General features: G+C 54.6%; 2 protein-coding genes across 6 annotated transcripts; one reads left to right on the forward strand and one right to left on the reverse strand.

Annotated features, from left to right (window-relative positions):
* Positions 1-5,756: 5,756 nt before the first annotated feature.
* On the reverse strand, positions 5,757-10,738 carry LOC129200401 (melanoregulin-like). Its single transcript, XM_054811749.1, has 2 exons — positions 10,545-10,738; positions 5,757-6,015 (listed from the first exon to the last, which is right to left on the reverse strand). Exons 1-2 carry the CDS (start codon positions 10,634-10,636, stop codon positions 5,757-5,759), a joined length of 351 nt encoding a protein of 116 aa, XP_054667724.1. The 5' UTR covers positions 10,637-10,738.
* A 5,546-nt stretch (positions 10,739-16,284) lies between these two features.
* On the forward strand, positions 16,285-22,364 carry LOC129200404 (putative methyltransferase DDB_G0268948). 5 transcript variants are annotated; one of them, XM_054811755.1, is made up of 7 exons: positions 17,004-17,023; positions 18,626-18,754; positions 19,198-19,358; positions 19,634-19,847; positions 20,360-20,460; positions 21,228-21,365; positions 21,938-22,364. In XM_054811755.1, exons 2-7 carry the CDS (start codon positions 18,644-18,646, stop codon positions 22,026-22,028), a joined length of 816 nt encoding a protein of 271 aa, XP_054667730.1. In that variant the 5' UTR covers positions 17,004-17,023; positions 18,626-18,643; the 3' UTR covers positions 22,029-22,364. The 5 variants fall into 5 exon arrangements, with proteins under 5 accessions (XP_054667731.1, XP_054667730.1, XP_054667728.1 ...); XM_054811753.1 differs by lacking the exon at positions 17,004-17,023 and adding an exon at positions 17,377-17,444; XM_054811752.1 differs by lacking the exon at positions 17,004-17,023 and adding an exon at positions 17,775-17,902.
* Positions 22,365-24,367: the final 2,003 nt, after the last annotated feature.

Genomic DNA, 24,367 nt, shown 5'->3' on the forward strand with positions numbered 1-24,367 from the left:
GAAGAAGATGCTTAACAGTGGTCCCTGGGAGGGATCTCGTTTTAGTGGTGCTTCTTTGCCCTGAGCGTGGAGCTGGATGTATTTCTGTTTCTCCAGAGAAAGCTGGGAGGAGGATGCTGCACGCGGTGTCAGTTGTTGACAAGAAAGAGGAGATTGTCAGGGTAAGGAAAGGTGGCTCTGGGCTGAGCTCTCGAAGGGACACATGCCCCGTTCTCCATCAGCCTCGGAAACCACCACGTTTTCCCGGGTGACTCCTTGTAGCAGAGACATCCTAAGTGCTGTGGGCAGGGGGCTGTCCTCCGTGTTGCTTTAATGAGGAAATAAAGTCAAGAGCATCTTTCCATCCCCAAAATTATTCTAAAAAGCATCTCCCGTTAACTACACAGCAGAGGAAGAGCAAAGCTCATCCTGCCCGTGTCTCCGCGTAGGAATGGGCAACACCAGAGACTCCGGGGAGGGTGTTCTCCATCACATCCTGCGAGTCACCGAGATGTGACGTGCAGGGGGAGCGTTTGGTCGGGGCCGGGCAGCACCACAAGGCTGAAGCTGCTCAGCACCCGCCGCCGGGCAGCCCCAGGACAGGCAGCCGGGGCTCCCCACCAAACCCCGCTCTCCCTCAGCCCTCGCTGCGGCTGTGACGGGGATGGCTGTGGCCGTGACAGGGCACCAGTGAGATGCAGGACAGGGCACGCCGGTCCTTAGGGCAGCCCTGGGCAGAGCCAGGCCGGAGCAGGCTGCTCTCTGCGCCGCATCCCGGGCTGGCTGCCCCCCGGAGCCCCTTCCAGCAAGGCGTCTGAGCTTGTACGTAGGCATGGGACAAGCAGCTCCCTCCCAAAACTTAGCTTCGTTTTGCATCTCTCGTGCACCTCCGTTCCCGCCTCTTGCATAGTTAGATGGAACTTCTGGGGCAATGAGGTGGCTTCTTGCACAGAATACTGGGAACGTACAGCGGGAGACTGGTCTTCACCAACCCCCTCGGTGTTTCTGTGGGTCTGGGACACCCCAGCCGTGCATTCAAAATCAATCCTTTAAGAAAAATACCCTTTTGCCAAAATCTGAATTAATCACAGGACACAAAAGCAGGTTGCAGTTCCTGGCCCTGGTTTTTTGCAATCGGCTTTGCCCTTTTAAACCTACGGAGCAGGGCACAACACGTACCCGTGGGAGCTTGAGAAAACCCTCTGTGCGTAGGTCAAGAATATCCCAAGAGCAGCAGGGAAACCCCGCTGCCTCTCTCCTCTGAGCGCTCAGCCCTTCAAATATTTACCTGGAAAAATTCCCCGGACTCTCTAGTGTGATATATTAAATCTGCAAATGCCAAATGGAAGTGAGGAAATGCTGGGCATGAAATACAAGCCAGGTTGGTACGTAATTGAGAGCTCTAGGAAAAAATGTGCCAAGAGGACAGGCAAGCACTGCCCAACTTTTCATCCCTGCCCGTATAGAAACTTCCTAATTAGTAGGTAGCGTTCCTCATGCTGCCAAAGCAATCCTTTACCAAAGCCTTCTCCTTTATTCCCTTGAATGCAATTGGTGTCACCATTCTGTTCAAGAGTTATTTTGGAAATGAGGTCAAAACAGAGCTATCGGGGAAAGGCTGCAAAATACCAGTCCAGGTAGGTACCACGCCACAGCCAGGGATGCTCCTACTCTGGCTCCGTGACCGGCCCCACTGGAAGCAGCTGAGCAAATACAAACAGATCCACGCTCACACATTGAACCATCGACCGACACCTCAGCTTAGAATAAGCTCAGATTGGATTCAGTTTTAAGAGAGGCACGCGGGCATTAAGAGGGGCAGTTCTGGGCTCCCCAGCCGACACTCCCAACCCCGGGCAAATCCCATCACCTCTGAATGCCCCAGCACCAGTGCGTTGCAATAGTGACCTTCTCTGTAACCTGTTTAAAAAACAATAATCCTAAAACTAGCCAGGCCCCAGCAGAGATGCAGGCAGAGGAATTGCCTTTGCTAGTGGGGTTTATGATCCCACCTTCCCCAAGGGAAGAAGCCAAAAGAAGAAAGAAATGCTGCGCTTACAGCAAGCCGTAAGAACGGTGTGTTTCTCCCGCAGTCACCGTGTGAAAAACCCGCCCTTGGTTTCTGTTCACAGACCCACGGCGCAGCTGCCCTAAACCCGGGTCCTTCCCCGAAACCAGCACCGGCGCGACAGCCCGGGCTCTCTGCCCGCGGCTGGGTAACTCCACGCACCCCACCAGGGGACATCGAGGCACCAGGGCCACCACAAACCGGTCCTCGAGGAGGGAGGCATGTGCCACACCAGGCACATAAGCCCGTTAAGCCCAGCTCGTGGTGTTAACGTTGGAGGCTTGCTGGAGCCACGGCAGTCCCCCTTCCCCCTAAAACGCTTTTCTCCACGCTGGTAGGGTACGTGCTGGAACAGCGACTTGGTCTGTATCTACGCAGCATCTTAACACCCTGTTTTCCTAGAGGTCCTCATTTCACCCCCAGATTTGGGGTTTTACTTTATATCACAACAGGTTTGACGATGCTGCAGGGCAGGAGCAGGAAAAAACCATTTTTTTTTTCCATATTTGAAACCTTGACCTCAGCCTTGGAAAGCTTTAACGCCAGCTTTGATCTCCAAAGCCTGCATCAGCTTTACCAGCCCCCTTAAGCCACCCTTTCAGCTACGGCTTTTCTGGTTTTCTCTGCGCACGCCCTCCCCTGCCCGCACTTTGCTTCCAAAAGTGCATCCACGCGCATCGCGCTCGTCGAGCGGAGAGAAACGCGGAGCTGTGAGTTGCTCAGTCCTTACGATTTCAGAAGGCTCCCGCGAATCTTGCCTCGTGTACCTATTGCACGGTGGGTTTGGCGACCGCCGGGTGCTCCAGCGGGCTCCACCGTGGCCAGCAGCCCCCCGAGCCGTCGCTCCCAGCACGCGGCATCGAGCGGGATGAGCAAGTGGGGGTGAAACAGGGCGTACCCGGGACGGCACGGTGCTTGCTTTGATGAGCTTGCTGCCCTGGTTCAGCGAGGAGCAGGGTGGAGCGGCCCTGCCGTCCTTCCGCAAGCTAAGGTCACACCGAGCTTGGGCTGGAGCTGCCAGCTTTCCCAGAGCGTGGCCGTCGGGAGGGGGCCGGGAGAAGAAAACGGCTCCGCGTGGCTCAGGTGTGGGAGCAGCCCCCTGGCAGGGGCAAGGAACTGACCCCAAGGGAGGACGCCAACGCTGAGAGGTGCTGGCAGCCCCACCGCGAATGATCTAAGGCGCAGAAAACGGACTGAGCTACAGGGTGCACTCGGTGTCGGAGCGCCTGGCCCTTTGCGTGCACAGTTTGGTTTATTTATTTACAGCAATCCACGACACAGAGGTTCCCAGGGCAGGAAAGAGCCATCACGGACCGTGCTCGCTGACCTCCAGCCCTGTGCCGATGTCACCGCTGCGTCCTGGCCCATCGCTTCTCCTGTCCTAGCTCACAGCACCTTGCCACTATGTGAACAACCATTTTTTTTAAAAAAAAAAAAAAAAAGGAAAATACCCAGGAAAGCAAAAGTGGGTTAGCCAGATTAAGAAAAATGTGATACTGGTTTGAGGCCGAGGTGGTGCACGTACAGCTAAAGCACACATGCCGTAGAGCGACCCGCTCTCGGGGATCCTTCCAAAGTCCCGTGCCAGGAAATCGCTAAGATAAAGGTGGGGAATGGCAAAGCCTACAGTAAGCGCGCAGCACGCCGAAATTTCTGTGTTAAATGAAGGAGCAGAAATACGGGGAGTAGTTCTCCTTTTAGACCGATTTTAACCAAGAGAAAAAAAGGACCCGCACTGCACAAAGGAGAAACCTGTCCTCCGTCCCCTGTCCCGCAGCATCCCCACGCTCTCCCCAGGGACTTTGGGAGCAGAGCAGCTCCCACAGCAGATTATGGCTTTTGCAGCCCAGTGCTGCTCTGCAATTAGACTTTTTTTCCTCTCTCTCTCTCTCTCAGGGTTGAAGTCCCGTAAGGAGGAGAGGGCAACGCAATCTGGCCTACTTTTAAAATGCTGGCTGAAGTAAGGAGAGATTTCAGCGCCCCGGGCCGAACGCAGGCATGTTGGGTTTGCCGGCCAAGTCCCTCCCTGTTCTGCCAGCCCCAAAGAGCTGCAGCTGGAAACTGCAGCCGCTTGCCGAGCTTCTGTGCCGTGCCTCAGTTTCCCTAGCTGTAAAACAGAGGCAGCAGCTGGCAATCAATAGCTGCAAAGGGCACCGTGCCGTAACTCAAATCAAGCGTATCATGTGTTGATTTCTTCAAAGTCAGCCTGATGTACTCCTCAGGCTTTTTTATTAATTGCACTGCATAAAACCAGCGGGTATGTGATCTTACATTCGCTGCAGCGAGGAAACCCCATGCTCTTTGTACTTTCTGTTTTCACTGGCGGGCACAGCGACTGCTCAGACCTCCTAAAACCCCTACGGACCCAAAAGCATCGGGTTTAGGACAAGCAGGCGCCAGAGCGCTCTCCTGCTCCCCCGTAACTGATGCTCTCCTCTGCAGCCTGAGCAAGGCTGACACACAACGCTCCCTTGCCCAGGGAGCCGTCTTTTTAGCACTTACGATACCGTTTTATAAATAATAACAGCTTTTGGGAGGCCTGCTTCATAACGAGCCCTAAAGCAAGTTAAAAGGCCGCTCGACTGAAACGAGGAACTCCAGCACTGCTCTGCAACAACTCGGGACCGGCGCAGCCTCCTAAACGGAGTTGTCCTTGTTTCCTTCGGCTGGATGCAGCTCCCTGTCTTCTCTAAGACGGCCATCACAAGGCAGAGGAAGCCGTGGTGAGGAGGGAAGAAGATATCTTCACTTATAGCTAAGGGTTACGCGCAGCCGTGAAAACCTTGTTACAAAACCATCGATTGTAAACACCACGATGAATTCAATCCCCACCAAAAAAAACCCCCAACCGTTAAATGGGGATTCTGGGCAACTGTATGCAAGGATTGCATTATCTCAGTTTGAGGTTTAAAAATTGTAATTTAAGTTTAAGGCTTCTCGTGAAAGCTGAGCTAGCCTTTGGTTTAAGGGGACTATCACAGGAGGAAGAGTTACAGACGTGCCGTCTCTTGGATGAAGTGAGATCGTGTTGAAATTAAATGTGAAGCCTCCAGGCTTTCCTGCAAACATTCTGAAGTCTTAAACGCAATCAGAGAGCGGGAAACATGTCACTATTTTCTACAGCCTGCTCCTAATCAGGCCACTGAAATCTCCTTTGCGCCGAAGCGCTTTAGCAAAGGAAATCAGGGCTGCAAACCAGCCTTTATGTAACAGCGATGATTTTTCCCTTCTGCACTAAGCGCTGTGCCAGTTCTCCGCTTCCCGCTAATTGCCGTACAACCCACGAGAGGAGTATTTAACTTGACGCGTCACTGGAGCAGCAGCTCAGCTCCAGGCGCTGCCATTGCTGGGCAAATGCCACTGCAGGCAGGGCTAGCGCCAGTCTGATCACGGAAAGGCCAAACCAGGGGAATATGGGACAAAAAAGGCAGCCTGTGAAGCTAGGAAATTGAGCTGGGGGGCTCAACCAGTGCTACCAGTACGTGTTTGCAGGCGGTGGTGGTAGAGGCGCTCTTAGGACATCGTGCCTCCCAGCTCAGGGCAGCTCACGGCTCAGCGGCCGGAGAAGTCCCCTGGCTTCCCAGGGATGAGACGGCTACAGATGCATCCACACGACATACGGGATAAAATCTGGAGGGTGATGGAGCAGACGGGAGGACCTGATGTCTACGTGAGCCACTCTGGGGGACTTCGGGGTCTTTATAGCAGCTTAAGGGGTGCTTAAATAAAGGAACCGCCAAAGCATCCGACGAAAGCACCGAGCCTCGGTCCGCGGTGAAACCAAGCGCGAGGAACGGCACTGCCTCACCTCCGAGTCCTTGTCCAGCTGGTTCCTGACCACGATCATGTTGTACAGCACTCGGTCATCATCTGCCTCCGTGTGGGTCACGTCGTGCGGGGTGCTCCACAGGTTCTGCTCCTCGTCCCGCGCCAGCGTGGCTCCGAAGGAGGCGTAGGGGTTGTTGTTACTGCAGAGAGGGGGAGAGGCGAGGCGGCGTTACCTACCGCAGCCTCACGCTGCCTCCTTTTACCTTCCCAGGGTAAAGTGCTGCGGCAGCCCCACGTCCTGCCTGGGAGAGGGGAGGAAGAGGAGGAGGGGGGAATGGGAAGACAGCCAGAGTTTTTTTACCTTTGCAAACATCCCGGCCACACAAGCCACGGTTCAAACCAGGCAGTGCTGCCACGAAAGACATCAGACACAGAAATTTGCTAACCACACCGGATTATTTGAGCAGCTAGGATGGAGGAACTGCAAGCGTACATCTGCAAGGACGAAAGGCAGCATCTCCCCGTCACTCCCGCAGCCCCCCGCCCTGCTCCCCAGCACACCTTCTCATCCCAAGCCCTGTGCAAGCCCTCCCGAGCCTCTCCGAGCTTAATGTGGGAACAGTGCTAATTAACTAAGACTCAGAAATCCCAGTGGCTCCAGAGGGTATTTTCTCTCTGCCCGGCTAACTCTGCAGCCGTGCCAAGATCCCAGCAGCATGATCCATCCCCAAGGAGGGGTACGCCTTGAGCAGCAGGCAAGGGGACGGCTACGTGCAAAGCCTCTCTCTTGCTTCTTGGCCAAAGAAGCAGCTGCTACTCATCTCCTCCTCAAAGGCGTTGCTGCTGGGCACGGTTTTATTTTGGACAAAACACACGCCACCTCTGCTGAGGGAGCTGGGACTGGTTAGCCCGGGGAAGAGATGGATCGGGGGGATCTCATCCATAAGTGTAAGTACCTGATGGGAGGGAGCAAAGGAGATGGAGACGGACCCTTCTCAGTGGTGCCCCGTGATAGGACACACACTGAAACACAGGAAAATCCGTTTAATCCTAAGAAGGGTGGGTGAACACCGGTACAGGTTGCCCAGAGAGGCTGTGGAGTCTCCATCCTTGGAGACACTCAAAACCCAATTGGACATGGTCCTGGGCAACCTGCTCCAGCTGACCTTGCTCAAGCAGGGGTTGGACTGCGTGGTCTCCAGAGGTCCCACATCCACGACCACATTTCTGTGTGACCCTGCAGCTCTATTTTCTCCTCAGCAGCCCAAACCATACCAAATCAGCAGGCAACCCCCGCAGGTGCCCCCCACCCCAGCAGCTCCTACCTGAGAGGATGCACTGAGCTGCGCAAGGACCTGTGCCAAGGCACAGAAAGGACATTTAGCCCCATTTTTATCTGGGGGGATGGAAACCTCCTCAGCCTGCTTGTGAACTCCAGCCTTTCTTTGCTCAGTGGTCAGCAGAGCAGAGCATCATCTTCTGGAAGGCTGTCCCCACCAAGGCAAGGAGCTTCTTTCACTGGTGGCAGTTCTGTGGTTCATGGCTTTATGTTGCTACTGGGATGCGGGGAGGGGGGGTTTATAGGGTTATTTAATTCTGCCAGGAGAAATTTTAGCAGAGGATTTCCACAATGTTTCGAATCAAAATATCCAGACACTTGAGCAGAACACCACAAACGGAGAAATATTTTTGGCCTTACCCAGTAGTTTCAGCAGCCATCCTGTGGCAATCCCTGCTCACTTCTTGTTGGAACACCCCACTGTTTATTCCATTTGCCACCCAAGCCCCGTTCCTTTCGCAAGGAACCCATCCAGCGAAACCTCAGATAACACTGCGGGTGCTTTAGCCGTGACGCCAAGCCATAAAAAAGATGCTAAGAGGAGCTCCAGCACATAGATAAAATAGAAAAAAAAAGTCATCCACATCAGCACTCCTGCAGGAAGGTTCATTAGACTTTCAACACACCAAAAACCTGAGCAACAGGTAATAAGGGAAAAGATAATCTCTTATAATCTCTCATTAAAGACAAGCAAACGAACGTAACTTGGAGGGTGTGGACGGTATAACTCAGCCTCTCCTACACCAGAGCCGGCATGGGTTTACTCAAACCGTTTTTCAAACATGGAGCAGGCAGGATCCCAGTCTGGCAGGGATCGCTCAGGACCCAGCCGTGCCATCAGCATGAGTTCGGTCCCATCCTGCCTTCGACGGGCTTCTTCCCACCCAGTGACGTACCAGTACCTTTACCATCCGACTTATTTAAACCCCCGCATTTGGCAATAACACTAACATGCCTTAGCTTGCACGAGCCACTCCCTCACAGCTCGCAAGGCGCTTCCCAACGCATCTCTGTTTCCAAACCACGACGTGGAGCATCCAGCAGCCTGTAAGGGACGCGGGCAGCGCCCAGGAGTCAGCAAATCCATACAAGTACGGGGAGCTCTGCCAACCGCGAGCACCCCCAGAGCGTGCCGGACTTCCAAGCAGCATTTAAAATAAAGAAATGGGAGGGGAAAAAGGCGCACATGAACGGCAGCCTGCTTTGCGGGTTACAGGAGTCACCGTGGGACCAGAGGGGACTCAGACCACGTCACACTCTGGGCTTTATCCAGAAAATGATGAACGCTAACGCTTCCACCAACAAATCTCTGCTCTGCGGGGGGGAGCTCTCAGTCCAGATTTAACTCATTTCAGGATTCAGAGCCCAAATTCTCGGTTTATTTGTACCCTGAGGACACCATCCAAGCCAGATCCCACCTTCCCGCATGGAGAGACAGCCAGGCCACCTGAGCGCTTTGCTGCAGCAGCCTGGCTCGCTGGCTTTGGCCAGGGTTTCTTTTCCCAGCCCTGCATGAGCGCTGTGCCTCCATCTGTGCTCCGTCCTCACCTCCACGCACAGCGCTGGCTACCTCGTCACGGGTTACAGCCAGCCTTGTATACGCTTGGGTAATATATGCACCTAATTATACACCTACTCCCTCCTCCTCACTGCTTCATTCTTTGACACATTGGATTTATGAGGCTGCAGCGACTCTGCTTGGGGAAAAATAAGGTGAAAAGTCATAAAGTCAACATTTCAGTAGCAACACCAGCTCTCAAAAACTAAACCTCAGCTACAAGATCTGAAACCTCACGCAGGCCACTGATTTTAAACAACGCTGCGATAAAAATAAAAATACAGCACGTGTGCTTTTGCAAGGTCCCCGCTTTGAAATAAAACCCCAAAGCTTCCCAAAGGGGGACAAGCCAGTGATTAGGCTGTTAGATTAATTATGCTGGCACACTTGTGCAAGAGCAGGTGCCTTTCAAATGCCCAGCATTTATACAGGCTTTCCTACTTATAGCCAGCATTAATTGGATCGCCGGCGGAAGGCATGTTACTAAAGAAAGGTGCCCAGCGAGGGACAGATGCCCCGGCCGACAAGGCAGCAGGAAGGAGCGCACATGCACTTAGCTCTCGTTAGGTTAATGCCAATTTCCTGGGCTAGAGGCCCCATGCTCAGGATTATCTGGTTATTATTTGGGTAACTGCTTTAACAGCACAAAGTCAGGATGTTTCAAGCCCTCTCGCCAGCTCTGCGATTACCCGATACCTACGTAGGCCACCCTGGGTGCATCCCACCCTCCTTCTTGCAACGCGTCTGTCCAACCTCTGTCCTCCCGTGACACGGGGAGGGCACGGTCCCTGCCCCATCCCAGGGCTGGGCTACCCCCCACGGGCTTCAGCAGAGGCCAGGACCCCGTCTGGCAGCTGGGGAAGGAGGGAGAGGTGCCGCAAACCCCGTGCATGGATGTTTTGCAACACGCAAAACCTCATTACGTGCTTGCACAGCTCACAGCTCTTCTCTACAACTCAGGGCTTCATCTTTTGGGATGAAAATCCCCCCCCAACCTCACAGTTCCACAAGGACAGATGTGACCGACAGCGAGACAGAAAAAAAATCCGCTCTCTAGAAATCAGCGCGCGCGCTGCTTCCACACAAAGTCGGCTCCAGCCGGGCCGTGGGGTCTCCTTTCCAGCATCCCCGGCCTGGGGACAGAGCTCCGCACAGCACCGCGCTGCGCGACGGTGGGACCTGACCCCCTGCGTAGAGATGCGGGGACCGAGGCACCCCCGCTCGCAGGCGGGACCCCCTTTTTGTTCGACGCCTCGGCCTCCTCTATCGAACCGTGGAAAGACAAAAGCTGAACGGTTCCTGCGATGAAGGGCGCACGGGAAACACCGAAGAGATGCCGCTCTTGGTTCGCTTGCTAAAACTTAACCGTAAACAGCCCCACGGCACGCGGCAGTCTGGCGTGCATCGCGCCACGAGGTGTCAGAAACACTCGGGCCCCTGTGGCAAACCAACCCAGGCGGAAAGAGAACTGAAAGCAGCTTGTTACCGCCGGGAGAAAATCCCTTGGGAGCCCGGTCTGGCTCTCGCAGGGGATGGATGGGCAGCTCCCCACGGACAGCAGCGACCCTGAAATCGCTGGAAACTGGGTTGGGTGAAAACGGGGCTCGGCTTGGGGCGCTGGGGCGGCCAACCTGCGGGAAAGGGCTCTGGGGTACGGACGGTGCCGGCGTGGGGGGGGGTGAAGAGGGGCTCACGCGTGGCCGTGGACCGAGCGACCCGTCCCCGGTGGGAGCATCCCTCCTCCTGCGCAAGGCGGGGGGGCTCAGCCCCATCCCTCCGAGGGGGCCGGGGGTTAGGGAAGAGGGAACCGGGCGGGGGGGGGTTGTTCTCACCTGAGCAAGGGCTCCTTCTCGGGCGCCGCCGCCTCCCCTCCGCAGCAGCCGCAGCAGCCGCCCAGCGATCGCAGCCAGGCCCCCAGCCCCATCGGCGCCGCCGGAGAGCCGCGCTGGGCGGGCTCAGCCCTCCCCCGCCCCGCAGCGCCGCCGCCGAAGGAGCCGGGCAGAGCTGGGCAGGGCCGGGCTCCGCGCCCGCCGCCCTCCCCCGCCAGCAGCAGCCGCTCCCACGGCGGCTCTGGGCGGGCTGACTCGGGGCCGGACCCCCCCCCCGCACCCTCCTGCTCTCTGCTGCACCCTTCTGTGCCCTCCGGCAACCTCCTGCACCCTCTTGCACCCTCCTGTGCTCTCCTGCTCCCTGCTGTGCCCTCTTGAACCATCCTGCACCCTCCCGCATATTTCTGCACCCTCCTCGATGCCTGTTTCATCCGGGGTGCCCCAGGTAAAATGGGCCGCCACTGGCCAGAAACCAGAAATCCCCCTCTTTCCAATCCTCCACATCACTACGCTTCCAGACTTATTCCCGCTCAGCTTTCGGGACGTGGGGCTGCGCTCCCGGGCAGTGCAATGGGAAATGGGCAGGGGGTGATGCACTCGGCCGTATCCTGGTGCAGGGGGTTTTGGAGGAGCGAGGGAGGAGCCTCCAAGATAGCTCCTTTCTTTATTTCTCCCTTTCTTACAGTGAATATTCCTATCATGTGCCTAGCTCAGACCCCAAGGAAGAATAAAAAAGCTTAAATGCAGTATTAAGGTGGTCCTGGATCTCGTCTAATCGCCACAGGTTTGATTGTATTTCAGAACAGACCACCAAGCATCAGCCAGTCCCCAAAGCAATTGCTCTAAGTGTGGTCGGCTGCCTGTGTCCCGAAGAGTCATTTAATTTTAGAACAGCAGCTTCCTGACGCTACCGCATTTTTTGCTTATCCCAGCAGATATAATAATATAATCTACTATATCCTCGTGCCCAGCACACACGCACAAGGAAAGGTGAAATAATATCAATTTGCACTCACATTTCTTTCCCTCTTTTTAATTCCAGGGCTTGTTAATTCATCATCAGTGAATTATGGCCGTTTGGACGCCCAAGAGCCCTGGAAAGTGAAGCTCTGTGCTGGACGGGGCACAACCATTTTGTAACAGCGCTGCAAAATGCCCTGAAGGAACATACTCAGCTTGGGGACTTCATAGCATCCGAATGCAGCCCTAGAGAGGTTTCCCCCCCCAGTTATTTCAGATGGGGGGGGATCGAGTGCGGAGGCTCACAGCCCCCTGCCAGGGTGCAGAAGCAGCCAGGGACAGAAGGGGGAATCCGGCCGGAGCACGTTTAGGAGGAGTCAAGTAAACTGCATGGACACCGCAACCATCACGCACGAACCCAGGCAGCGTCAGCGGTGGCGTCCCCTGTGGACTCACCTGTCCTCTCCAATTCTGTGCCCACCAGAGGAGACAGGAGGTGGGAAACCTCTGGGTACCTGAATGCGGGGGCTGATGATGGAGAACTCTGGGAACCCGCTCGGCCGAGAGGGCTGCAAGGCTGGATTGTGGTGCCACAGGGTGAGCTAGGACGGTTGGGTCTGTTTGAGGCCATCGGGTAACGCGAGATCAATGGCTCTACAGTTACAGATGAATTGGAGACGATGATAAGCTGTTGGCGCTGCTTTTGTCAGCAAATACAGATGTAAGATGAGCCAGGAAGCCCAGAGGAGCCTCCGATCGCTGCGTGGGGAACAGGAGGTCTCAGTGTGCTCCACCACAGATCCTCACATGACTTTCATTTCATTTCATTCATCAGCCCCCACAACCCATCTTCCCATCTTCCTTAACTGAAAGGTGAAATCGTAGGAGAAGGAACTTGTTTCTCATTGTTTCCAGAAGATCCCAGCGCTGAGGCTTTGCTCCCAGCCAGGGCTTTCAGCTCCCCGCGCGCCGTGCATCAGTCATTCATAACGAAGGATTTATGGCAGGATGAGCTAAGGGGGGAGGCAGGATTTCAAAGTCAAGGGCGCTCTCCTCTGCAGACTTCCTCCTCTGACCTTGAGCTTGCCCCCGCCTGCCTTTATTTCTTCTCCAACCTTTTGTGTGCTTGAGCACGAGAATAACCAGAGAACGTGCCGGCTGCTACTAAAAGGATCTGGCAATTGGCCGTGAGAGTTTCTTGCATGGGGGCGGATGCACGCTCCCCAAAATAGTCACTGCTGCAGAGATCCTTTTCTCCCTCCCCTCTCCCTCGCTGGTTGATCTGCTGGGTCTCCCCTTCATCTGGGCTCTCTTTTCACATGAGCACTGATTTTTTTCCGGACTGCAGATGCCAGGGAGCAGGTAGGGACAGCCCCGAGCCCAGCCGAGACCTCGAGGCGCAGCTATAGCACACACAGCCGTGCGATCAGCTGAGACATCGTTCATTTGTGGCTAACTCCCTTCCCTACAAGGAGGTTTTATCCCGTGCTCCGTTGCTCATAAGCCAAGAGAATTCTTCATTAATTTAAAGTCTGAGCCCTCTAGGTTTAAAGAGAGCCTTGTAGAAATACCAAGTATTTTCCGATCTCTTTATTCCCTGTTGTGATAATAAATCTTGTTCCTTTTCCATCAGAGAACAAATAAACAGGGGAAAGTCTCCTGAGAGCTGAAGCCTTACTGGAGTCTTAAAAGTAAATCATTTTTCTTCACAAGGTAAGAGAAATATCGCCGGCTTCTTTGCAGTGTAAATAACCCAGGCGATGCAGCCAGAAGCGATGCTCCGGGGAGCAGCGTGCCCTGTTTTGCCCATTCACCCATTACATTTTCATATCACCGCTACCTTCTTGGTGAAGGGGGGACTCCGGGGTGGAGCGTTTCTTTCTTCCCAGTGAGCAAGAGCCGGCTGGTTACAGACTCTTTTCACTCCCCGGCATAGTTATCACCTAAATACATGTCCCCAAGCTCCAAGGGGTAGGGAGGAGGACAGTGTCAGCCCCATCCTGGATCGGTACCCTGCTGATGGGGAGGGTGGCCCCAGCACGCCCAGCCGCTCACCCTTTCTTCCCACCTTCTGGGCATCCTCCCTCCAGCGCGGTCCAGCAAAGAGCTGTCGCGTCAGTCAAAGCTGAAATTAAATTGAAGCCAATTAAATTTGTAAGTGAAATGCAGCACCGCAACGGGGCGATTTGCCTCCTCTTCCTTCAGCTCCATGCCGCACACAAACCGTTTGCAGGATTCAGCGGTACCGGGCCAGCGATGCGTAGGATGGGGCTGGGCGTCTTCCACAGGTCGTGCTGGGGAGTCAGAGCGACGTTGGGTGAAACACGGCCCTGGACATCACCGGGGTGGGCACAGCGCATTCCTCAATCTGCACGCTGGGTCTGGATTTCTTTTCCCAGGATAACATCTTGGAGCTCACTACAAGCAGTAACGATGGTGCCAGCACATGCGTCGTGACCTTGCTTGTCCCAGTTGCTCTCAGGAAATTGCCCGGTGTTCAAAATCTCTAAAATCGAAGCTGCTTATTTCATGCCACAGCGCTGCTTTGCCCAGATCTGAAGGTCGGTGTATCCCCTCCTTTGTCTTCCTCCCACGGGCAGGGGCAGGATGCTGAATTAAAAGCAGCAAGCCCATGACTTGGCTGTGGGCTACAGCATTGCTGCGATTTTCCGGTCTATGTTTAAAGATCTGGCCAAAGGGGCACCTCCGCTACTGGGAAGAAAGGATTCAGGACTCACACCATCCATGAGAGGCCAAGTCCTGCAGCATCACATCCACACAGCTGCCAGCAGCAGTGGGCAGAGACATCCAGCCCGAGGAAAGGAGGAGAACAAGAGAACTGTGAGTATCCCAAACTCCTTCAGGTGCCACACATCTTCTCAGCACCTTGAGTTTAGCGAGATGTGGTTAAGTGATGTTCCTCTCCATCCGTCCCTAGTAGCAACTACAACAAAATTCCCTCGTGAGGATGCAGCTGGCCAGAGCTGGGGTTTTCCCCCAAATTCGTCTAGGTAGGTGTGGGAGGGTGACCTGGAGTGTTTTCCAGGTAGAGGATTGTCCACAAAAAAGGTGGGGAACTGAACCCTCCGAGCAGGACATTTTGTATTTATTTTAGTACTTGGAGCCTCCAAAACTGGGAGAGCCTCCGAAAGATGCAGCTCAGTGTATCCGGCAGCTCCGTGGGCAGGATCCTACGGGCAGAGGCTGGAGGAGTAGGAATGGTGTAACCTGGAGGCGAGTGGGACACTGACTTCATTGCAGAGGAGGGTGGAGGGAGGGTTAAATGACACGTCGTTAGGGAAAAGAGAAAAGTCATTATGATTTTTCGAGCGGCCCAGGTAGAAAACCGAAGGGCCCAGAGTTGCGGTGGCTGGGCTTAAAATACAGTCATGGAGAAAAGAAATGAGAATTCTTTTTCCACTTGAGAAACAGGTATAATGAATTAGAAGGTGTTTATAAGTTTTGCGACACATGTTTTGTAGCTGCAGGAAAAGAAGCCCGTTAAGAGTTCTTCTCATGAAATTAGGGAAGATCTTTCTGCCAGATAGTTACTGCTGGGGACGGCGTGAAGGCAGTTACAGAGCCAGGCTTGCTCCGAGAGTGACATTTGTATTCTGGATAAAACGGAGCAGCTCTTCCCCACTGGCACCAGAACAAGGGAGGAAGGGAAAGGAAATCTTCAGAAATATCAAAGCATCTGGTTAAGGTGACGTCAGATGTTTTGTTTTCACGAGGCAGCACTGTTTCCCTTGGATGTCAGGTCATTACACTGAGAAAAAGAACTCAGTGTAATATTTACTGATGTGCAGTGGAATGAACCACAATAATAGAAATGAAATAGCTTTTTCCATATCAAGATGAGACGTTTTGGCGCTGCGGAAATGACGGCGCTGTTGGTGAATAACACTGACAAGTGATGCAGGAAGACTGACAGGAGTCTCATTTGGGCTTTTTTCCCCAAAATAGATTGGGTTTGGTTTTTTAAAATAAATTTCAGAGTGAAATGCATTCCCAATGAAAAAAAACCAAACCAAGTACATCTCTGGAAATGGTCCGAGTGAAACGGCTGCAGTGAAACCCCAGCGGCCGAGCGTGGAGGACGGCTGCGTACCCGGATCGCTGCGGGAAGGAAGATGAGGACACGGCGTGGGCTGGGACGGCCGACGGCAGAGGAGCACGGGGTAGGCGTCGGAAGCACTCGAGCGAGTGCCTCTGTATTTCCAAGGACAGGAGTTGATCTCCTGGCCGTAGATGAGGTTAGGGTTAGCTTGCTGATGCTGCTTGGAAAAGCAAAGCTCTGGGAGCCAGGGAGGAGGCAAGACTTTAGGAGAGCAGGCGTGGAGGGATGCCAGGATCTTACCATCTCCTGTTCTGCATTAAGCTTAGGGTTTGGAGGTCTATCAGTTCAGGACCCCACTATGTAATTTAAATCTGCAAGGCCTGTAGGTTTGGGGAACAAGTCGGGAAGACCCCAGGGTGATTTGGTATTCCTTAGTGCCTACAAATTTAATAAGTAGGCTGGTACGATGATGAACAAGGTCTGATTCTCTGTGCCTGCGGTATAACTTACCTTTGGGCTAAGGCTCAGCAATCCAAAGGTCGAGGAGACCGATTTATTGCTGCATGGTGCAGGGCCATCGGAGATGAGCTGTCACTTGGGGAACAGGGGTCTAGAGTTGGGGTAGGAAATCAAAGGCAGCTGGATCCAGTGAGCCAAAGGCTGGGAGAGCTTAGAAAAGGACTGGTACCATTTGCAGCTCATGCCTGGCTCATGTTTTCTTTTACTGTAGGCATTTGGTCTCAGCTGTAGCCAGAGGATAATCAGATAAATATCACCTGCACATCGCCCATGAGAGCAGCCTGTGCTATGGGGACCTCAGAGTCAGGAAGAGGGCGAGTGACCGAAGCCCAGGACATCATCCCTTCCATCTGCACCCACATTCTCAGCAAAGTACAGGCAAAATCAGGGTATCTAAACCCCAAACAGGCCAGACTCTTGCCAGATGCTGCAGGACACTGCGGGTTATGAAAACAAGGAGGCTTTTGGTGCTTGTGGTGTATTTTCTCTTGGTGTAGCTATGCACCCTCTGGTACAACTAAGCAGCAGGTGACCCAAATGAAATACTCAGGGCACAAGCCCAGTAACTCCAACCCATGCTTTGATTCAGCAGACCACTCCAAAGTGGCCTCCATCTTCAGCCCCTGGATAACTTCCACTGATTTCCCTTAAAATTAGGAAGGGCTGTGCTAATTAGCATAGATTCACAAGCACTGTGCAAAATACAAAGTGAAGTGAATGCACTTCAAGCGAAGCACGGCTCTGCTGGCTTCAGCTGTATGCAGTAAGCATCACTGCAGTGTGGTAAGGGTAAAATCCTGCCCCAAATCAGGGGAGGGGCTCTGCCTAGCCCTTAAATACCAATGCTCTGAAGGTTGGTGCTGGGGTGATACAGGTTCTGTTTGTGCCTTTGCTCTTTCTGCTGGACAAGAGGAGGAGACTTCCAGCACAGCCAGACCTCTAGGTATGACTTTAGGTGCCCATAGCGTTTGAATCCTGTTCTCCTGCTACCTCCCAGCATCTGCTGGCCTTTGCATCTGCTTCCCCAGGTGTGCGGGGCTGCTGAGCATCCCCCTGAATCGTGGGTATTTTGAAAACTGCCTTTAATTAGCAACAGAAACTGCGTGAAGGTGAAGGCTCGGCTCTCGGGCTCCAGGAGCTCGGTGGGATGGAGACTCTGGCAGCTGCCTGCCACTTTTTTTGCCGCTCCGGCCGGGACAGCGGTGGAGGGAAGGAAGCAGCCAGGGGCCGGGCTGCCCGGGGCGGCCCCACGCTCCCCCCGCGGCCGGGGCGGGTGGTACCGGGGGTGGCGCCTGCGTCCCCTTTGTGCCGGGCGGCGGGAGCGGCCGGGAGCTCCGAGCGGAGAGGTGCCGGGGCTGCAGGCGGTAAGAGGAGGGGTGAAGCTGCCCGGGGCGGGGGGAGAGGGCTTCTCTGAGCCCACGGAGAGCACTTGGAGGATCCCCCCCAAAAAGGGGCTTTGGCGGGGCTGCTGCTCCCTGCTGAGCTGCTACCTAGCCCAGCATCACGAGATATAATAACCGCCCCACGCTGGAAGTTGGCGTGTCGCTCGAGAAACTCGCACTGCTCGTGTCCTTCTGTCCTTCCGCCCACCTCGCTCGCTGGGAAGGCGCAGAGGGTGCGGTTGCCCACCCCAGGAGGCAGGGAGTCCTCCTGGCAGGCTCTTGGGCTCTGTCGTCAGAGCACGGAGTCACCGCTGTCTCAGACAGCGCCTGCTCGGGTACCGACACAAACAGGATACGACCGAGAGCCTTCCGGTGCGGCGCGATGGGCCGTGAGCAACGGCCCGAAATAGGCTGGGCCTTGGCTCGCAGGGCTCTGCCTGGTGGGTGCAGGGACCGCGTGGTTTGGGGCAGCTGGGGGGGTTAAAGTGATGGGTAAGTGGGGCAGCGCTGGGCGCCGTACCCGCGAACGCAGCTCTGATGGCTGGGCCGGTGGTGCCGCGGACGCGGGGCTGAGCTGGCGGGAGGCCCCAGGGCCCCGGGGCGAGGCCAGGCTCGCCCTCGCGTGTGGTTCTGGGCAACGGGGTTAACGGAGATTGGGGTTCCAGGGAGGCTTTGAGGATTGCTGGGGCAGAAAGGGGTGGGAAAAAATATTGGGCGTTTCAGAAAGTGCAGGGTGGGGTTGGTATGGTCGGGGTGCTAATAGAGAACCATTGATTTCCTTACAAAAAGGCCACTTTTCTGCTGTTAGTTTTTCTGATGCTCTGCTCAGTGCCCCCCAAATTCACAGCTGTTGCAGCTGTGATGGTGATTTATTTTGGGAGACGCCCAGGCGGGTGGGGAAAGCAAAGGAGTAAGGAGAAGGGTTTAAAAGCCTAGAAAGCTTTTCCTTGTCAGACGCTGCTGGTTTGCTTCTGCAGTGAGCTTATACTTGTGGGAGGGATGCTTGGTGAGCAGGTTCACGCTCCCTCGCTGGAGCCTCATGGGCAAAGTCCTCCCCAAGTCCCTGCCAGGAACTGGAGACTTTAGCACCTGCCGTCACAGGCTGAGGAAGGCAGGAGGAATTTGATCCCGCGGTGACAAACCTGGTTTGCTGCCTTTCCCAGGAGCCAACTCACCCAAGCATGGCCACCCAGATGTTCGAGGGGAGAGGGCACGCAGCCGTCTACCAGAAATACAGGTTTGCACCGGGCAAAGGGCTGCAGCAAACCATCCTCACCTACCTGCAGGAGAAGGTGAGTGGGGTACGGCCAAGCTGTAGGGAAAAACACGGCAGTAGTAGTATTTGTGGGCAGTAGTAGTATTTGTGGGCAGTAGTAGTATTTGTGGGCAGTAGTAGTATTTGTGGGCAGTAGTAGTATTTGTGGGCAGTAGTAGTATTTGTGGGCAGTAGTAGTATTTGTGGGCAGTAGTAGTATTTGTGGGCAGTAGTAGTATTTGTGGGCAGTAGTAGTATTTGTGGGCAGTAGTATTTAGCCTGCTGGGAGTGTTACCTTGGTTGGTGCCACAGGGAAGAATAAATCAGCAGGGCTCAGGGCAAGCTGTGGGCAGAGAAGAGCCTTTCCGTGGGCTGTGCCGTGCCAAGGCTGTTCCTGTGTAGATGCTGGGGGACAGAATGGGGTAAAAAGCACAGAAATTGGGAGACCACCCGCTGAGATGCATCCGCTCCCCCCTGCAGAGGGCGAACCCTGCTGAGCTGGTGGTGGATGTTGGCTGTGGGTCTGGACAAGGCACCCGCTTCCTTGCGGAGCACTTCAAGAAGGTGGTGGGAACGGACATCAGTGAAGCGCAGATCCAGGAGGCCAGGGACGCCCCCTCCATGCCCAACGTCTCCTACCTGTGAGTGTCGGGGGAGCAAGCTCAGTCGAAGGCAAAATTCAGGCCCTCGCGTGGAGGTGTTGTTTTGTGAGTATGATTGTTATAAGAGCCAGCTGGCACCAGAGTAAATCCCATGTGATGGGATTCCTGGTGTGAATGGGCATTATCCTAGATTTGTTAGCTGTGGTCTTGCATCCCAAACAGTCACCATTGACTCCAAAAAATGCCCGCTGACTTCATGTCCTACTCCCTAATTCCCGTATTATACACTGCCTTTTCTTCCTTCCCCCTTCCAGCGTGTGCCCTGCAGAGGAGCTGCCGTTCGAGGATGCCTCGGTGGACCTCCTGACTTCGTTTACGGCTGCTCACTGGTTTGATATCGAGAAGTTCATGAGAGAAGCAAACCGGGTGGTTAAGCCGGGTGGTTGCGTGGTCATCAGCACCTACACTGTGGACATGAGTCTGCGCTACGGAAACTGCTCTGAAAAGCTGACCAAAGTCTTCAGGGAGGTGAGGTGATGGAACCTAAACCCTGGGGCTTCGCCTCCTGGTCTGGGCAGCGGGAGATGCCTAGTACTTAGATGCAGAGAGGAAAGCCATGGGCTTGGGGGGTATGACTGGAGGACTCCTATCACAGGGTGGGGCAGAGGGACGGTTAAATAGAAGGACGAGATTGAGATGAGGTGTTAGTGGTTCCCACGTGGGGCTGGGGCTGGCTGGATGAAAAGAGGGACGTTAGGACTAACAGGGCAGACTTTTTGGTGTGGCAAGAAGGGCTGTGGAGCAGATTTGGGGGGCTGGTATCATCAGGGACTTCTGTTGTCCTGATCACAGTGAAGAGAGTGGCAAGTAAAACTCTTTGGAAAGAGTGATTTGGTGAATTTTAATGCAAGGAGTAGGAAGACCCAAACAAACAGAACATGATGGAATGCATCAGGTCTAGGGCCAAGCAAACCTGAATTAAGTTGAAACCGAGAGCTTCAAGTGGTTTTGTGTTTGTTTGTAATCTGCTGTCTTTACAGTCCTGGGACCTGCTTTTAAAATATTCACATAATAGAATAAAACTCGTCTTGGAAGACTACAAAGACATCTTTGAGGCCCTGCCATTTCCAGACAAGAAGAGGTGAGCAGGAACTCCTCGGTGCAGCACCAGGAGTAGATAGAGGTGGTGCCTCCGCTCGTCTGCGGGGCTGCTCTGCCACCAACCCAGCGAGGACACGAGGGAGCCGGGTTTGCCGGAGCAGGTAGCTGCTGGGTTTCAGCAAATGCCTTTGCATCGTGGCAGAGCCACGTGGCTGTGCTTCCCATCCCGTTGGATTTAAGGCAGCTATTCTGGGCCAGCAGGTGTGGTCTGAGGGCTGCAAGGTCCCTTCCTGCTCAAGGCAGAACTGGGTTAGAGGTTTTTTTTAAGTTGGTGGCTTATGATAACTTGAGGCTTCTGGGCAGATCATTTAATGGATGAAGGGGAAAAATGGAGTGAGAGAAAGAACCTGCCCCAGACCTCTGGGGAGCCAGTGCCTGCCTCCCCACCAAGGCACGGGGCAGGGGCTGACTCCGCAGGCAAAAAGGATGCGTTGGCAGCGGGGCTGGGGAAGTGTTGGTGTCCTGGGTGCTGGAGGGGGAGTGGGCTCTGCAGGTAGGTCTGTATCGAAAGGGCAGTTCAAGTCACGGATTGTCTTAGGTGGTCCCTGGGACCATCTCTGCTTCTGCAGTGCTGCATCAGTTGGAGCTCCTGACCCCCCAAATGCCACAATCAGATGTTGTTTCCATCTGTTGGATGCTTGATGGTGTTGGGCATTTTATTCACCACCACCTCAATCTGTTGTCCTTGTTCCACTGCCTTTGAGATTTAACTTTCCAGTGCTCCTTTCTTCCCCATCTCCCTTCTAGAATCACTGATATCTTTGACAAAATTCCCATGACTGTTGCTGGTGTGGTTGGTTACTTGGAGTCTGTCTCTCCATATCAAGCCTTTAAGAAGAATGACCCTGAAGCTGCAAAATCCCTCCTCCAAGAGACAGAAAAGAGGTAAGAGGGAAAACAAGCAGGACATGGAAGACCCCTCTTACACAGTGAATGAAGAGTGAGGTTGTGGAGACCCCTTCAAAGCTAGAAGTGAGCTGTGCAGTGACACATTCCCTCCTTCCCCCTGGGTGTGGACGGATGCTTGTTGAAGTTAAACAGCAGATCCTCAGCTGCTCGCAGCACGGTTGACCTCAGTTTGTGTCAGTGGACTTTAAGTCCATGTAGCTGTATGGTCGTCATGCACTGATGTATCCCCGTGAGTCTCATGTCGAAGGTCTCTTGAGTTTCTCTGCCTTGCTCTTGATTAGCAGAGGGGAGGGGGAAATATTGATAGTTGTATCTCAACCAAGATATTTTGGCCCACAACTAGGGCTTGCTGCAGAGCAGGGAAGGGGAGGCATCCCCATGCCTGTAACTTCTTCACTGACCACAACAACGCTTGTGCGTGTTGGAAGAACTTGCCATCAAGACCTCGATGCTTTGGGTGGAAGAGACCTATCTGTTTGTGGATGTTGCCCCACGTGGGTGAGAGCTGGCTGGGCGGAGTGAGACCCTCTCTCTGCTTCTTGTTTCAGGATGCTGGAGGTGATGGGAGTTTCTTCTCGTGAAACCCCGGTGGAGTTCTGGGTGAGGCACGTCTGTGTGCTGGGGTGCAAGGGACGGTGAGACGAAAACCCTTCTCCTGACCTCGTGCTGGAAGGGAAGGATAAAGTGGGTTGTCTCTGAATACCCAACTTGTGACCACCCTTATTCCTTGGGAAGATTGATGCTGATTTTGGTAATTAAAATTTTGATCTTCTGTGGAAAGCAGATGTGGATTTATGCAGGTTCCTGTCCATGGTGGTCCTCCAGTCTGCCCAGCACTGTGCTGTCAGCACTGGAAGGGTCCAGTTTCAGACTGGTGGTGGTTGGATTGCACTTAGGGATGAGAATCACAGTAACAGCTGAGAAACTTGCTGTATTTCTTACACAATTCATAATAAAAAAAAAAGCTGAGAAAAAGTTGCTTGTGGCTCCTCTTTTGAAGAGAGGCTGTAGAGCACCTGCTGGGGTGGGAATAACTGAACAACTGGATGTTGCTTACTTTCCGCTTCATGGGGTAGATGGGTTTTGAGGTGGAAAAAGGCCATTTGTCCCTTTCCCCGCCCAGGCGAAGCTAGGAGGGGCTGTTCTCGCCCACTGCGTGACCCCATCCCTGGTGCTTTGCTGGCTGGCGCAGGCGTATCAGCACCTTATCTACCCCAGGTTTGCCCAGCGCTGCGCCAGCCCTGCTGCCTTGGCCCTCACGGGGTTGCTTGGCCCCAGCACAACTCTGGAGCCTTTCTGAGATCGCTGCCGCAGGGGAGCGGGTTTGTGCCTGCTCTTGCTCCCCCACGCTGCGAAGGGAAGATTAGAGACTGCGTTTCAGGGAGGGGCAGATGGAGGCAATGGGGTTCAAAGCCAGGCACAGCCCAGCACAGGTCTCATCCTGTTTGCTTTCTGGAGACTTTTAAGGCCAGGTGTAGCCTCTGCTGGGACCTTTCCCTTTCCTGTAACTCCTGCCCCTGGTAAGAAGGTGGCACCAATGCCATGGGGAGGGCTGTGGCCTTGCTCTGTTACACCTTGGTGTGTTATTAAGGAAGACAGAAGTGGTGCCTCTGTGCCCCCCCTGTAGAGACAGCACCTGGGGGGAGGCTTATTGGGGCTGGATGTGCTTCAGCTGCAGTCCTGGGGCTCTTGGGTATGGTCCTGCTATGGGTGCAGAGACTGAGCCTCCTTAACCTGGTGATGGTGCTCAACCCTGGGCGTATCTCCCTTGGGGTCACTGAGTGCTGGCCCAGCCTGCCCGGGGTGGGGGGCAAGGGCTTTGACCCTGCTTGGTGGCTCCCAGGCAGGTGGTAGGGTCCCAGGAGGAAAGCCCAGTGCTGCTGTGAGGCTGGTCTCTGTGGCCAGGTGTTGGAGAAGACCTCATTGAGTGGTGATGCTGGGTGGAGCCCTGCTGCAGGTCACCAGCAAAGAGGCTGCACTGGGCACAGGTTGCATTTGGGGGAGCAGCACCCAGAAAACCTCCCTTGCTTGGGTGAGGATGGGGCTGGTGGCCTGTCATCTCCTGAAGGAGCACTAGAGGTCTCTCCCTGCCCAGGACCACACCAGGTGAAGGAGCTGGGTGCTACTGGGAGGCTGGTGGCACCTACAGCTGCCTTGGCTGGGGAAGCCCCAGCTGGGCTGGCAGGGCTTGTCCCGGTGAGGTGCGTCCCCACAGGGTGCCCTGGGCAGGGAGATGTCCCCAGGGAAGGGACAGGCCGTGTCCCTGCAGTGCTGGCGCAAAGGCTCTGGTGAAAAAGCACTGCTTTGGGTTTTTTACCTCACTTTAAAACAGTTTGTTTAAATCTGCTCACTAATTAACTTTGCAATTAACAGCCCTTCCCTCCCTGGCATTGACAAGATGCTCAGGGCACTCCCCAGGATGATGCAGTAGGTGACCAGCCATGATGTAACACCAGAGATTTCATCACCAATGCACTCGGGCATGGTGTCAGCAGCACGAGACGCGTGGAGCTGCACAAACCAGCCCGACATCGCGGCGGCGGCTGCAGCTCGTGCGTCCTGAGAGGCGGTGCGGGGTTTTGGGGTGCGTAGCGGGGCTGGCAGCGCTTTGATGGCTCTGACACCCCGGGCCAGCGGGGACGGGCCCAGTGGTGGCTGCCAAGCAGAAACCTGCAGATCCTCCTGATGTCCCCTGCCCCGGTGCCACTGAGCCACAAGCAGGGCTCCTGCACATCACCCAGGTTGGGGGGGGTTTAAAGCTGGCTTTTTGGGGCACTTTTTTTTTTCCCCCCTATTTATTTTCCAAGACCAGTGACTTGAGCCATGAGTCTGTTCATCCCAAACAAGCCAACGAGCTCCAAAAGGGGTCAGGAAGGAGCGATCTGAGCTTGTCCTTGCCGTCCTGCTCCAGTGGCATGGCTTGTGGCCAAGGCTTTTCATGTTTGGGTGACGTGGCAGCTGATGAGTCATGGGGTGAT

Source organism: Grus americana, unplaced genomic scaffold, assembly GCF_028858705.1.
Source record: "Grus americana isolate bGruAme1 unplaced genomic scaffold, bGruAme1.mat H_9, whole genome shotgun sequence".
Taxonomy (NCBI): domain Eukaryota; kingdom Metazoa; phylum Chordata; class Aves; order Gruiformes; family Gruidae; genus Grus; species Grus americana.

Coding starts and splice junctions, on each gene's coding strand:
- LOC129200401 (XM_054811749.1), bottom strand. CDS start 10,636: ATGGGGCTGGGGGCCTGGCTGCGATCGCTGGGCGGCTGCTGCGGCTGC. Junction 6,016..10,544: donor GAGAAGGAGCCCTTGCTCAG/GTGAGAACAACC, acceptor CCCTCTCTGCAG/TAACAACAACCCCTACGCCT.
- LOC129200404 (XM_054811755.1), top strand. CDS start 18,644: ATGGCCACCCAGATGTTCGAGGGGAGAGGGCACGCAGCCGTCTACCAG. Junction 18,755..19,197: donor TCACCTACCTGCAGGAGAAG/GTGAGTGGGGTA, acceptor TCCCCCCTGCAG/AGGGCGAACCCTGCTGAGCT. Junction 20,461..21,227: donor CCATTTCCAGACAAGAAGAG/GTGAGCAGGAAC, acceptor TCTCCCTTCTAG/AATCACTGATATCTTTGACA.